The sequence below is a fragment of the Bidens hawaiensis genome, unplaced genomic scaffold (genome assembly GCF_021521415.1).
Source record: "Bidens hawaiensis isolate Kalapana, Puna unplaced genomic scaffold, B.hawaiensis_p1.1 tig00013977_1, whole genome shotgun sequence".
NCBI classification, from domain to species: domain Eukaryota; kingdom Viridiplantae; phylum Streptophyta; class Magnoliopsida; order Asterales; family Asteraceae; genus Bidens; species Bidens hawaiensis.
The window spans coordinates 464,244-479,199 of NW_027492194.1; the positions used below are offsets into that span (position 1 = coordinate 464,244).

Genomic DNA, 14,956 nt, shown 5'->3' on the forward strand with positions numbered 1-14,956 from the left:
ATTTATAATTCACTCATAATATTATTTAATTAGGATTCTTGTCGATAATTCTCGAAGAGCGTGATTATCGCTTTCTTGTCATATTCATTCCTGTTTGGCCTATTCGATCAGGTGAGTTTTATCATTTCCCTATTTTACTAAATTTTCTAAATGTTTTGGGGACATATGCGTATATCATACTATACATACATATATATATATATATATATATATATATCAAAAATAGTAAACGTGTAATTGTGTGTGATTAATCAAATCTACTTGTTATGTGCTTATTTGTCTTTGTATGCAATCGTTTGACATGTCCCCTTGGAGAGGGTTCTCATTATTGACCACCGCCCGATTCGCTTGGCAACGGTCTTATTCTTATTTGCTCATGGTTGATTTACCGGCGCCCGATTCACTTGGCAATGGTTTAATTGACAACTTATTTGCTTATGGTTTGATTTCATTACCGCATTTATTACGTTTTGCTTATTTATTATATTAACATTATTTTTGGTGTCAAAGATTGGTGATAAACTCATTCAACATGTTTGTTGACAAAACTCCATTTTCTACGCATATCCAGATTACTTGTATTGAAGATTGAAGTTTGGACACGTAAACAAGGCCTTAGGACATAATCAAGACAACCGTTATTTGAGCTCATATTCGTGTATTTGAATCGTTTTGTTATATTTGGATATTATGTATATTATTTGAATAAATAATTAATTAGATATTGTTACTTATATTTATGATAATTTCTTCGAGCTGTGATGTAAGGCCCCGCACCCCGGGAACCCCACATTTGGTATTCATACAAAACACTTATGAAAATAATTAAACATGAAAACGGTTTCTTCCATTAAAACAAACATCTCAGAGTATAAATTCAACGGAAAACATAAATAGTGAAGCAAGTTCCCTAAAACCCGGGAGTTTTGCCCAAAACCAACTTTAAATATAGTTCATAAAACCCAAACACGTAACATCAGCGCATGCAAACACAAAGTAGGCATACGCAACATCAGTAGTCGAAACGACTACAACATCGCCAAATATAGGCCAAGCAATAATGTATATATATATATATATATATATATATTTAACATCCCAAGGCCTACCATATACTAGAAAGCCTATATAAAATCGTTTAAAACATTTCATCATGTAAGAAAACACTTAGGTATGCATGCTAGCCCAAAATTTAAAAAGAGTTAAAAATGGGGCATTATGAACTCACTTGAAATAAATCGAACACCTGCAACGAGCTAGGAAATCCCTAAGTGCACAATCACAAGCGAGGGCCTGTAAATTATACACAACGCATTACTAAACTAGACCGTAAGAACACTCTTGCCTAATAGGCCGTTCAAGCCCAACACTTTGGCCCAAGGCCAAACAACTTGGCCCAAGGGTAATCAAATCGAGTCGAATACGAGCGTAATAAACCTTAAAACCATTTGTTAAACGAATCAGCCCAAATGAACCAAATTCCCATTTTAATCTTCTCATTCATCATGATTATGTCACCCGAGTTGATAGGGTTGACGGTTCCTTTTTACAACTCTCACTTTAACATTTAAACAAAAATTCGCACACCGCCGACTCGATTGACGAAGCACTAACCAAAACAGCCCCGAGCATCAAAAAAATAATTTTCCCATAGCCCTTAGACTCCCATAGGGCCATGCAAACTGATTCGGTTGGTCATCCAACAGATTAACGCATCAAACTCAACATTTACAATTCTACACCCGATAAACCCTAGTTTTCGAACTAAAATCGATTGACCGACCTAAACACCTCCAATGGCCACGAAATTTTAATATGATGTAAATGCCATACCTGGGGATCTTTTTACACCAGAAACTCTAATTTTTATCCACGGGAAGTGGGTCAATTACACCTTGGCCGAAAATCTGTCCAACGAAAAGTTTCGGCAAAATTGAGCATCAAAACGATTAGGGGTGAACAAAAAGAGTGTTGGGGATTGTAGTACATACCTTGAACTATTTCTAGGAGCTTAGAATCGATCAAAAAGTCAAAGCAAGGAAGGGAGGGGGCTGGTCTCTTTGGCCGATCGCTGCTGCAGCTTCTCTAGGGTTAGGTTTTTTTTTATTAGTGTTATATTATAAACCATTTTCATTCTAGCCCCCGGAATTTAATAATAATGCAACTTGGAAGAATTGTTAAGCGATTAGACGTACCGGGATGACGTAAAGACTTCCGAGAAACGTCGGATAAATCCCGAGAATTATACATACTTTACAATCTTTAATTCTTGAAACCGGAATTAACGGGCGTTAAATGTGAATAATCGGATCACGCCCCGGCATTTCCGCCTTAGGCTGAGGTGTGACACATTATAACCGACATAGTTTCCTATAATTGTTCTATAACCATAATTTGTAATACCACATGTCAAAAATCTATTGGTTCTTACCATTCATAGGAAACTCCTTATTTTTATTTGAACCATTTTCTAATAATACTTACTAGTAAATAACCATTTAGGCTAAACAATAATAATAAATTATGAAATTTACTAACAAAATGTCTACACTTAACGGGTCAATTCGCATACGCGGTTTAATAACGTGATGTCATTATTAGTATGACTAAAATATTACATGAGCGCCTAATTATAGTTCGGAACACATGAACAAACATTATTAATATCTACGACGTAAAAGATTATATAAATAATAAACCGAGAGTTGAGCGTTAGACGACTACACGGTATCCGACACCATTTAAACGACTGAAATTTTATGGGAGTTTTTTTTTGCCAAAATGGGGTTTGGGCAAAAAGTATTTACAAATATGGGGATTTTGAAACTTATTTACCAAAATAGGTTTTTTTTAATTTATTTGTTTTCTTATTAATATAATACTCAGTTAACTAATTAACCAATTATTTCATAAATAAAATCAAACAATAATGCCAATTAATTAGCACAACTCTCTGACTATTATTGCTGTTCAAATGGACGGATTATTCTTCAACTCTGCAAACTATTTTGGTTGTTTTAGTCGAACAATAATAATAAGGGAAAATTCCCAAAATAGTCCAAACCAAGTGAGAGAGTCTCAAAATAGTCCCATGAAATCTATCGGGTCCGATAGATTTCCAAAAAATCCGATAGGTTTCCGGTCCAGTGAAAAGATGCCAAGTGTCCCACTCCCACCTACCCCCGTTGGTTTTCACCTCAAAACTCTCGGTCCAGACCGTCTGCAATCCAAAACTACCTCTTCTGAAAACCATCGGCCCAGACTACTTCCCTTCTACTTTCATCTCCCACATGTGTTTTCAAATCGATCGATTTTGGTGTTTCTTTGAAATACATCCAAGGAGATGTATTTCAAGTGTGTTTCGTCTCCGTCGATGAGTTTCATAAGAACATGTAACATCCGCATTCTGAGAAGTATAAATAACAGAAAGTTTTATAAGTAACTGTGTGTCGTTAACTTAATTGGGTGTGTTAATGTTTGGATAATAAATGGAATTAGAATTGTGAGTGGGTTGTGGGGCCCATAGTACCCTATATAAACCCAACCCCTCCTTCCTTTCACCACTTTCTTTTCCTTTCACACATACACTCAAGAACACACATATTTTCTCTCAAAACCCGAATCCAACTCCGGGCGAAAGTAAGGAAGGCCTTGGTGTTTAAGTGTCTCAAACAATAAGAAAACGTCCAGATCTACGTATTGTTCAGTTCTGAACCAAACCCGAAGAAAAAAGTGAGTTTTGGTTAAAAAGGTTAAGTTTTATGGTCGGTTCCGACATGCAAACTGATATCTTAGTAGGTCGGGTTGTAAGAAGTAAGAAAAACATAAAGTTGGTGAGTTATAACCTCACGGGTGTGTTGCATGACAAAAAGGTGATGTTTGAACCTCATAAGCACGGGTATAAAAAGTTGGTACGACCCAAAACCCATAAAAAGGATAAAATCGGGTCCTAAGGAAAAGTCACGGAGTGAAATGGCTTTAAATGGTAAAAATGAAGAAAAGAAGATTTCTATTCGCATAAGGATTTCGCATCGCACAACCATGCAAAACCCCTATTTCGCATCGCATAGCCATGCGAAGCGAAACCAACGTTTCGCATCGCACAGCCATGCGAAGCGAAATCCCATGCGAAGCGAACTTCCATGCGAAGCGAAACCAACCTAGACCCCGCTACCAGGGGCGCTGCCCCCGGACCCCATTAGTTGAGTGTTTCATTAACTTAGATGTAGGAAGTAGTAGTAATGGATAATTGACACGCGTAATGTATTGTACAGTTAGCCGTGCACAACTAAGGAAGGGCATTACCATTAACTGCGAGAGAAACCGACTCCAGGTGAGTTCTAGCCCCTTTATCTCTTATGTTTTCGGGGCTGTGTGCATACTCCTATGTGGTAGATAATACACTTACTTGATTGGTAAGTGTATGATACGGGTATGATTGTGTATTGAATGTATTGTTACATAATGATTCTATGAACGAGTATGTATATATATTTATAACTAGAAGATATGTAAAGTATGCACGTATGATAAAGGTATGTTTATCCTAGATGATAGGGACCAGACCCTTATAATATCTGTGATGTTAGGGACCGGACCCTTATAATATCTATGATGGTAGGGACCAGACCCTTATAATATCTGTAATGTTTAAGATTGAATAGCTTATGGTATACCATAGGGTTTTATGAAAGAAAGTATGTAAGAACATATGCGTGTATGTAAAGTATGTATGAAAGAAGTGATAGCAAATAAGGTATGAATACATATCTCCGGACACGTTTGGGTATGGTATGAATGTAATGTATGTTAATTGGTTAACTAGAACTCACTCAGCGTAGCTGACTTTTAGTATGCACGCAGGCAAATAGGTTGAGGCAGCTGGCTTGAGGAGCGACACATGGCACGAGCTAAAGAGACTGGCATCCATGAAGAAGTGTCATGACTATTTTATGTTAATGTTTATTAAAAGACAACTTGTATGTTAACACATGATTTGATGTTTTGTAATGAAATGCATGAAGCATTAGTTATTCCGCAAAAGTTTTAATTAACTCTGATTTTAGAACTGTGTTTATGAGTAAATCCAACGCCAAAGTAGGGTTCCGGGAACGGGGCCTTACAGAACATCCCACAAGGTCCGATTATTTATGTTGTTTATCTTCTGTTTGATACTAGGATTTTAATTATAAACTTATTTTTATTTTAAGTAGAACCATGAGGTTTAACAGAGGTGATTCCATTAAAGTCGTTGATATGGGCCGTGGATTCTTGGGTTCATTTTACCACAGAACCATAATCTCCCGTGTGGGGAAGGAGTACATCGTTGTTTTCCGTAACCTTGTTGAAGCCGATAATTCTGGGTTCTTAAGGGAGTTTGTCAAGGCTGATAAAATAAGGCCAAAGCCTGCAGAAGTTTACGTGACCGGCTTTAATCTTGGGGAGAAAGTTGACGTTTTTGCAAACGATGGCTGGTGGGTTGGCTTCATTGCAAGAAAAATTGGAGAAAGTGAGTATCTAGTTCATTTTGGCAGCACCAATCAAGATATCATTTACCCGTTTGCTAATATCCGCGTTCATCAGGACTGGGATGCTGCCAATGAGGTTTGGGTGTATAGTTGAACAATGTTGGAAGTAGTTAAAGTTTGTTCAAGTTTGGGTAGTTATTCCTATAATGAATTATGTGTTGTTGTGGCCACACTTGTCTCTGACCCGTGTTTAGGTTGTAATCAAGTTTTTAAACTAAGTATTCATGTTAGTGTTTATGTTAAATTATTGAGTATGTTTATGTTTTATTGTGTTTGTATTTAGTTTTTGTGTATTTAGTGCTAACAAAATTATCTAAACATAACTCAAAATCACAGGAATAAACCCTTTGTCACAGATTTGTGACACGCTCAGCAAACTGTGCTTCAATTCAGGAACGAAATTTACGTTTTCAAATTTTAAAACACCGTTACTTACAGTACCCTTCTGTGTGATCTTTCCCTTTTCTCCACCCACAAAAGACACATACCCACCATTAAAAGTTTGAATGTCGTGTAGCTGGGAAATGTCTCCTGTCATGTGCCTGGAACAGCCACTATCAACATACCACGGTCTGATGATATTCCTCCATAGCTGCTCCTGCACAAAGTGCGGGATTAGTTAGATTTTGGCACCCAGTCCATAGTGACACTGGGTACACCTGACTCATCTATACTAGTTACAGGCTGCCATGACATATCTTCTCGATTATCTAACATTGAAGAAGAAACCTTCCTTACCGGAGACTTAGGCATCCATTTATATTTACCATTGAAAGATTTACTATTGTTTGTACGAATGGATGGTTTAGTCTCTGGCTTGCGTGTAGAGGGAACAAACGAATTTGTTCTCCCGACAGTCCGAAGTTTAGAAATCGAGTTAATTTTTGAAGTAGGAACATGGTTTCCACCCCTTTTCTGAGACATGTTAGGCTTGGTCTGATGAGGACTAAACCTGCCAGATTTGTTTCGGTTCCAATCACCATCAGAGGGATTAGCCGTATGATGCCTAAATCTTTACCTGTATGAATTGTGAGGCATATAGGGCATATTCCTCTGATAAAATCCATAATATGGAACATATGGACGATGTGGACAATTTCTGGCAATATGACCGGGAGTGCCACAGTTAAAACACGTTTGTCGCTTTATGAAAAAATCATTTTGGGCAACTCCTTGTCTGGACTGGTTGTGTGGACTAGCCTGTTTAAACTTGCGAGAACCATGTTTCACATTTTGAAACTTATCACCTTGTTTGTCATTAGAGCATCCCTCTTTGACAAATTTAGGTGGTAGATACTTGTTGAATTGTTTTGATTTTTCAATTTTACTTGAAACCACATTTTTAGAATTTAAAGGTTCAACTGAATCAACCACACAAAAATCGTTGCTCTTTAAAACAGAGCCCACACAAACAGTTGGAATAACAGAATTCAAAGCAGGTAGTTTCAAAGTAACATCAGAATTAAAGTCTTTATTAAACGAAACACAAGCTTCATCATCCTCATCAGTCCAATCCTCAACAATTATTTCTCTGCACATGAAGTAGACACGTTAGTATCGTTCACTCCTGAGGTGGATGCACTCACATGATCAGATACGTCATTCTTATCATGTTTACCGTACTTCATGTCCTGTACCGTTTCTTCCTGCTCTTTGGTGACAGGAAGTTGAACATAGTTGTCATTGTAAGGTGGGGGTACCTGACTGTACCCTAATCCCTCACTTTCCCTTTCCTTCCACCATAATTGATTATCAATCATTGAGTTTACTACTTTACTGGAACCCTCGAATTTTTTAAAATCAAGTTCAGCTCTTTCAAATTTAGCGTTTAAGTTCAAAATTTCCAATTTTGAGGCTTCCAGTTTAGCTTTTAATTCAACAATTTCTTGCTTAGCATCTAGGTGGTGACAACACTTTACAATGAATTCAGACTTAAGCTTAGAGAGATCCTTTTTATATGCTTCTATTGTATCTACGAAGGATTTTTCATTTTTTATAAGTTTAAAATTTTCTGATTTTACTCTTTCCATGTCTCTGATTAAGTTATCATTATGAAGTTTATATAAGTTGATTTTATCAACACAATCTAGAGAGCATGGTTGAAAGCTTACCTCAGATGAGCTGGAGGGGGTGAACGCCATGAATGCGAATTGAAGTTCCTTGACTTGCTCCTCAGTAGCGTTTTCTTCTTCAATGTCTTCAACATTTGCAAAATTTGCAGTCTGACTTCCAATGTTGAGAGCAGCCATCTGATCCTCCCAAGAGAACTGTTGAGCAATCAGTCCCCCTTCACCATTTCCCGAACTCTCACCAACATCTCCCTTTGCATTACCCACTAGAACCAACGCCCTTTCTGTGTTTCCTTCCTTCGCTGGGTTAATACATTCACGAGCAAAATGACCCGGCTCGTGACAGTTATAACACCTCAGAGTGTTCTTGTAAAAACCCAATTTCTGATTATTTGGCATGTTCCAATTGTTTCTACCAGTCGTCTTAGTGAATTTCTTGGCACGAAACACTGCCATGGCTATTTGCCAAGCGATATCCATTTCCTCAACATCATCAGGGTGAATCTGATCGAGTCCAGCAGCCACAACTGGTTGAACCAAGTCTCCAGCTAGAAATGTATTATAGCAGTTCATGAACCCTACCATTAGAGCTATGTTCTCCTAAGTCTCTTTCGGAATGGAGGGAAACTGGCTTGCGTTCAGACCATGAGTAGTGCCAGCAGATGAAGGTTGTGCTGATGAAGATTGAGCAGACTTAGTGAAGAAAAATGATGCTGGTTGAGGTGGGATAGCAGAGGAATGGCCCTGAGTGGACTTAAACATCTGAAAGTTTCCTTGGGTCAGTGGTTGCTGAGTGGCCTTGAACATAGAGAAACTCTCTTGAGAAATGAGAGCACTGTTGGAAGCAACGTTGTAACCAGCTGCACTGTAGGAATTTGCATGATTTATTTCACGTTGCTTGTCGTCCATATCACATGCCTTGATAGTAGCCATCATCTCAGAGATCGACATTCTGTTGAGATCTTTAGTCTTCTTGATAACAACAACATTCATGTCCCAACTTTTTGGCAATGAGTTCACCAGTTTGTTGTTTATCTCTGAAGTTGCTAGATAAATACTGGCGGATCTCATTTCAGTCACTAGAGATATGAACCTTTGGAGTTGAGTTTCCAACGACTCCCCCAGAACATGGTTAAACATGTTGAACTTTTTTCGCAGCAGGTCTTGGCGACTCCTTTTCATATCTTCATTTCCCTCATACACCTCGATTAGTGCCTCCCATAGTTCCTTGGCAGATTGAAGTTCTCTAAAACCAAGGGCAATCTCAGGTGAAAGAGCCATGGTTATAGTTGATAGAGCCCTTTCATCCTCTTCAACTTTGGCAAAATCATCATCATCATACTGTGCCACTGGCTTCACAACAACCTCATTTGAATCTTCACGTTGATACGTGATGATTTGGGGGTCCTCTAACGATGCTTCTCCAGATCTTGGCATCTTTCATTTTAACATATTTTTCAAAACGAAATTTCCACTCGCTGAACCCCTCATGAGACAATAGGCAAGGTACACGAGTTGTTGTCCCCATTATTGAATCTAATTCTTGATGAAGTAGAGCACTTGATGATACATTGTTGTTGGATAACTGTTCCATTTTTAGAATAATTTAGAAGTTTATTTTGGTCCAGAAGAAATTATAGTCCAAGTCCAACTATCGGGTCCAAATCAACTAATCAGGTCCAAATAGATCCTGCAGTTTACTAAGCCGAGAACTAAGGTTGACCGAAAACACCTTCAGTCAGCAAAGAACACCTCTATTGACCGAGAACAATGATTATTGATAGAAAACCCAAGTCAACCGAGAACTGCCCTAGCCAAAAACTGGTAGTAGCCGATAACAAGTGTGGTGATGTGTGTCTAATAACCCTATAAAAATGACCCTCACAACTAAGCTTTAATATTAAAACGAAAATCCTAAAACCACACACAACCGGCAAGTGTACCGATCGCAAGTAGTATAGACTTAGGAAGTCCGAGTATCGAACACGTGGACACGTCAGAACGCTAAAGATCACTAACCCTAGACGAGACCTACCTTAGAATAATAATTAATTGATTTTTGAATTCTTTTAACTTAACTGAACTAACTGGATTAACTAACAAAACTTACCAAAAATAGAAAACTTAACGGAAAACTAACTGAGTTGACTTCGGGTGGAGAAAAACGTCTACCTAGGTCTGAATCAAATTGTAGTCCTAACAAGCTAATGGATTGAATGATATATAGACACCGGTCCCTAAAGATGACACGACTAAGGATCGCTCGGGCTCACTGGATTACCTCTCGGTCTTACACAACAGACCCTAACTACTCAAAATCGGCTAAAACGACCAAACCGGGAAACAATTGCTAAAGTGTTCTAATGCTAGATCACCTCTCAGTCTCACCAACACTCGACCCTAATGGTAATGAATACTACACAACCAAGGATAGAGGAACAATTCAACTTAAACCGAAATAGATCAACTAGTCGCTCAAAACACCTAAACCTGACAAGAAACGAACTCGCTCTCGCGCAATCCTTATTCTAGCATGCAAAGGCAATGAGACAACCCTAACTTCTTATCACCTCTCGGTCTCAAAGAAGGTGTCTAACCGCTGTACTTAATCCAAATAATCACGCAACAAAACCCTACGGTGGTACCTACCGCAAACAAACCCTAAACACAAAGTCTAGAATCAAACAATGCACCGATCAATCAATACAAAACTAATCAACCGACACACTGGGTTTTTGCAATAAATCACCAAAATTTCCAGCCCTTAAACACAACCTATTTCATGTCTAAATCAAACTTTACAATAGCAATTCAAGTCCATTAATCAAACAATCCATTAAACTCAACAATTTTCATCTTCCCTAGGTAGAACTAACAAGATTAGCCAAGCATAATTTTTGGACAGCAGCTAATGATCAAATAAAACATCATAAAACTCCTACTAATCATCTCAAATATCATTCAACAATCAACAATACTCATAAACAATTCAATCTATCAATAAATTGCAAAAACTAGTAAACAATTGAACAAGATAATCAAAGTAATGAACAATGTGAAAAAATGAAGGATATATGATGAATTCCGGGCCGTTCCTTGCTGTGTAAACTGATGTCGAACCTTCCCGAGGCTAGATTCTTGGGTATTCTTCCTTCCCTAGCTGTCACACGATCAAACCCTAGCCGAACAACACTTTTTTTCTTTTCTTTTCTTCTTGCTGCTGCTGTTGCTGCTCCTGCTGCTGCTGTTGTTGCTGCTGTGCTGCTGTTGATGCTGTTGTGCTGCTATTGCTTGCTGTTGTTGCTGCTAAATCCGATCAGCAGCTCTCTAGGCTGATTAGGGTTTTATTTTTTTTATATAATATAATATAATATGGTCTTGGGCCTCCATGATACATACGGGTCATGCCTTGAGCTTTGTCTTGAACTTGTATGCGTAAAAGGCTCGTAAAAAGCTCGAAAAGTCCCGGTTTCTTCCTTTCTTTTACCCAAACCAACAAGGTTATTAAACTTACGTAAGACCTAAATAAATCAAGTAAAAACACATAAAATATAATATATTACGTAGATAAAAGGTACGGAAAATATGAGTGTTTTACAACACATCAAATATCCCCACACTTAAGATTTTTTCGTCCCTGAAAAAGAATACTACACATGATCATATCCGAGTTTTAACCGAAAACTCTTTGGTTTTATTTATTTATTATTATTATTAATATATATATATATTTTTTTAAAGTATTATAACAAGTGACTCGTTACCCCTTCCAACTTTCACCTAATAAGCTAGATCAGGTCGATTGCCGGTATTGCTGTCCACTTTAAACCCATGCCCCTAATACTTACCGAGGCAAATAAGGCGTGACAATTCTATTAATTTGTATGACTAAGTGGAACCCACACCCAAAAGCCCTGCTGCCACTTCACCAATTCCATTATGGTTTTACCGGACCGAGCCACCCCAACTTGACTTAAACCTATTGCCACATGATTAAAACATTTCGACTCATATACAATCCTATAAACTCTAGCTTGGTCAAGATCGACCGACATTAGTTTCTTTCATGGTGGTTTTGATTTAAACTATTTTTTTCTGCCTTTGGCTTTTTGCATTTTTTTTTTATTTTTTTTATTTTATTTTTTATTTTTTTATATACCATGTTGGACGAAACTACAGAAATGCATCAAGGCTCAGGTCTGCGCCACCGCGCAATAGAGTACCGAGCAAAACTGTCTTCTGCTAGCATCAACGTTCAGGTCTGCGCCACCGCGCAACAGAGTACGGAGCTTCACAGGAATAGACACATATACAAAAGATTATACAAATAATATACAGACGATCTTGTGACTCGAGGCTTGAGTATGACCCGGCTTTTCATTCCAGTCCTGTCACGAGCTTAGTTAAACAAACAAAACCCCTAAGATGTTTCCCACTATAGTCAGGCCATTTAAAAGGTTCAATTAGGTCAACAACCAAACCGTCCATTCATTCTCAAAGGCTGAGCCTACCGACACACGATTACTGAGTCTAAACCGTTCGGTTACCATATATTACGTGCGGGTCTAATGGGCACTGTTCTTATTTATTATATATATATATATTGAAAACACCAAGAAGTTATGAAACAAACACTACTCGGTAATAATATCATCTCCTGTTTAACGTAGAGAAAACAGATTTCAATGGACTATTTTTTAAATTTTTTTTTTTTTGTCAAAAATTTTTCTACAACTAAGTAAAATAAACCCCATCCCCACACTTAGAACGAAATCGTCCTCGATGAGTATAAGGAAAAGAATTAAAAATAAAACAGAAAATAAAAATAAAGTATACAAGACTAAAACAAAGAACGGGTTACTCCCCTGGTTTGTGTGCAGAATCTTCAACAACTGAGTAGTGTCCAAACGACCGTATAGCATTTCATTCGCGGCCGCAACCTCGGGAGAACCTGTTCCAAAACGCCACCAAAGCTACCATGCGCATAATATAACCTGCAGAAGCTCAAACTCGCTCGCATGTAGCGGCGTATACAACGGAAAACAAAAACATAAACAAATAAACATTTTTTTTTTGATCAAATAATGGAACACCCCTTAAATCGACCGACTCGAATGGAGATTGAGTACGAGCGGTTTCATCTTGGAACATCCTGAAATAGACAAAACAAATAAAACAGATAGCACAAACATATAACAAAAATACAAACTCTACAACTCGGGCAGTCTCCCGAGGGATGCATCCACACGTCTACATCTCGGAGATTGGGTCAAGGTAGAATACCTCGACCGTCTAATCAGTCATCGGCTCGCCAATGTAGTGCATCAGTCCATCACCGTTCACCATAAACGTCCCGCCTTTGTCCTTTATCTCAAGAGTGCAATCCGGGAAAACCTCAGTAATAATAAACGGACCTGACCAACGGGATCTCAACTTTCCCGGGAATAACCTCAACCAGGAATTATACCATACGACCATATCCCCACACTTAAACTGGTCAATACCCTCTAACTTACGATCCTGCAGTTCCTTCACCTGCTGCTTATAACAATCTGAATGCACGTAAGTATGGTCCCATAACTCCTCCAACTCAAGCAACTGATGAACACGATGATCTCCGGTAGATAACTCAGAATCAAAGGAAGATGACTCAATGTCAGCATCAGAGGGGTGTTCAGTCAAGGCGACCATCTCAACCTCCGGGTTTTCCCTATCTAAGATATGTGTGGCTGAGGCGGGGCCTCCACCGGGATCACTGGAAAACTCCCCCACATGAGTCATGATTATATCAATGAAGCATACGGAGTCATCAGTCGATTTGGGATGCTTAAGTGACTGTCGAACGTCAAACGTGACGTTCTCATCCCCGACTCGAAGGATCAATTTGCCATCGCGAACGTCGATCAACGCATGTGCGGTGGCAAGAAAAGGTCTGCCCAAAATGAGTGGAACATTATCATCCTCATTCATGTCAAGAATAACGAAGTCCACCGGGAAAATGAACTTACCAATGCGAATGAGCATGTTCTCAACAATCCCACGCGGATACTTCACGGAACGATCAGCAAGCTGGATACTCATCCTGGTAGGCCTCGGTTCGCCTAAACCCAGCTTGCGATACACAGAATACGGCATGAGATTGATACTGGCACCAAGATCAGCCAGCGCATGAACCACTGTATCATCACTCAAGGTGCAGGGAATTGTGAAACTCCCTGGATCGGCTCTCTTCTCTGGTAACTTCCTCTGTAAGATAGCAGAACAATTAGCACTCAAAGGAGTGGAAGCTACCTCAGCCAACTTTTCCTTATTCGAAAGAATATCCTTGAGGAACTTCGCGTGTTTAGGCATCTGAGTGAGTGCCTCAAGGAATGGGATATTAAGGTAAAGCTGCTTCAGAAGATCAAGGAATTTGGAGTTCTGCTCCTCATCTCTATCCCTACGGACTCTCCCGGGGTAAGGCAATCGGGGTTTCTAAACTCTCGGTGGCTCGTTCGGTGACTGCTGTTTCTCGGCCTGTGCTGAACTCCCTGGGCTGCTCCTCTGATGCACCTGGGCCGGCGGAGACTCCATCTGAATCTCCTCATCCACCTGCTCCTCTCCATCGACTGCAGGCACCTCAACAACTCCTCCTCTAGATCTCTGCTGAATCACGGGCTCATCTCGTGCCCCTGCACCGCTCCTCGTCGTCACAGCCTTCACGAATCCTCTCGGGTTCTGCTCGGTATTACTCGGTAGCGTACCCTGCGGCCTCTCATTTAACCGACTGGCAATCTCCCCCATCTGTCGCTCGAGATTCTGAATCGACGCTGCCTGATTCCTCATGAATTGCTCGTGTTCGCTGAACTTCTCCTGCATCTCCTTGTGTCGGGAATCCCCTTGTGCCATGAGCTGTGACAACATCTGTGTTTGTTGTGCCATCATCTCCTCCAATGTGGGCTTCTTCTCCCCACTGCTCGCTCCTTCGCCCGCATCCTGAAATAAACTCTGGCGTTGCTGAAAACCGGACTGGTCGCCGCTTCTCCAGTTGGAGTTCTGATTTCCCCTCCATCCCGAATTATAAGAATTGAAAGAATTTGAGTTTCGGTTTGGATTTCCTATGAAGTCTACGGCCTCCTCCTGCGAACTGACTAGGCATTGAACGGTATCATGCCCCCCTCTGCAGATCTCACATAACTTGCTCTTCGTCTGCATGTCCTTTACCATCTTCGCCAATGCCTCGACCTGTGCCGTCAGTGCGGTGGTGGTGTCCACCGAATGCATGCCTCGTGAGATGGAATCGACGGTCTTTCCTCCTCTGGCGGGTGGTCTCTGGTACCCACTCATAGCTAACCCGTTAAATAAAGCGATACACTCATC

At 39.6% G+C, this 14,956-nt stretch overlaps 1 protein-coding gene across 1 annotated transcript; it reads left to right on the forward strand.

Annotated features, from left to right (window-relative positions):
* The first annotated feature begins 5,217 nt into the window (after positions 1-5,217).
* Positions 5,218-5,622, forward strand: LOC143545452 (protein AGENET DOMAIN (AGD)-CONTAINING P1-like). The gene has a single exon (XM_077037349.1). It carries the CDS (start codon positions 5,218-5,220, stop codon positions 5,620-5,622), a length of 405 nt encoding a protein of 134 aa, XP_076893464.1.
* Positions 5,623-14,956: the final 9,334 nt, after the last annotated feature.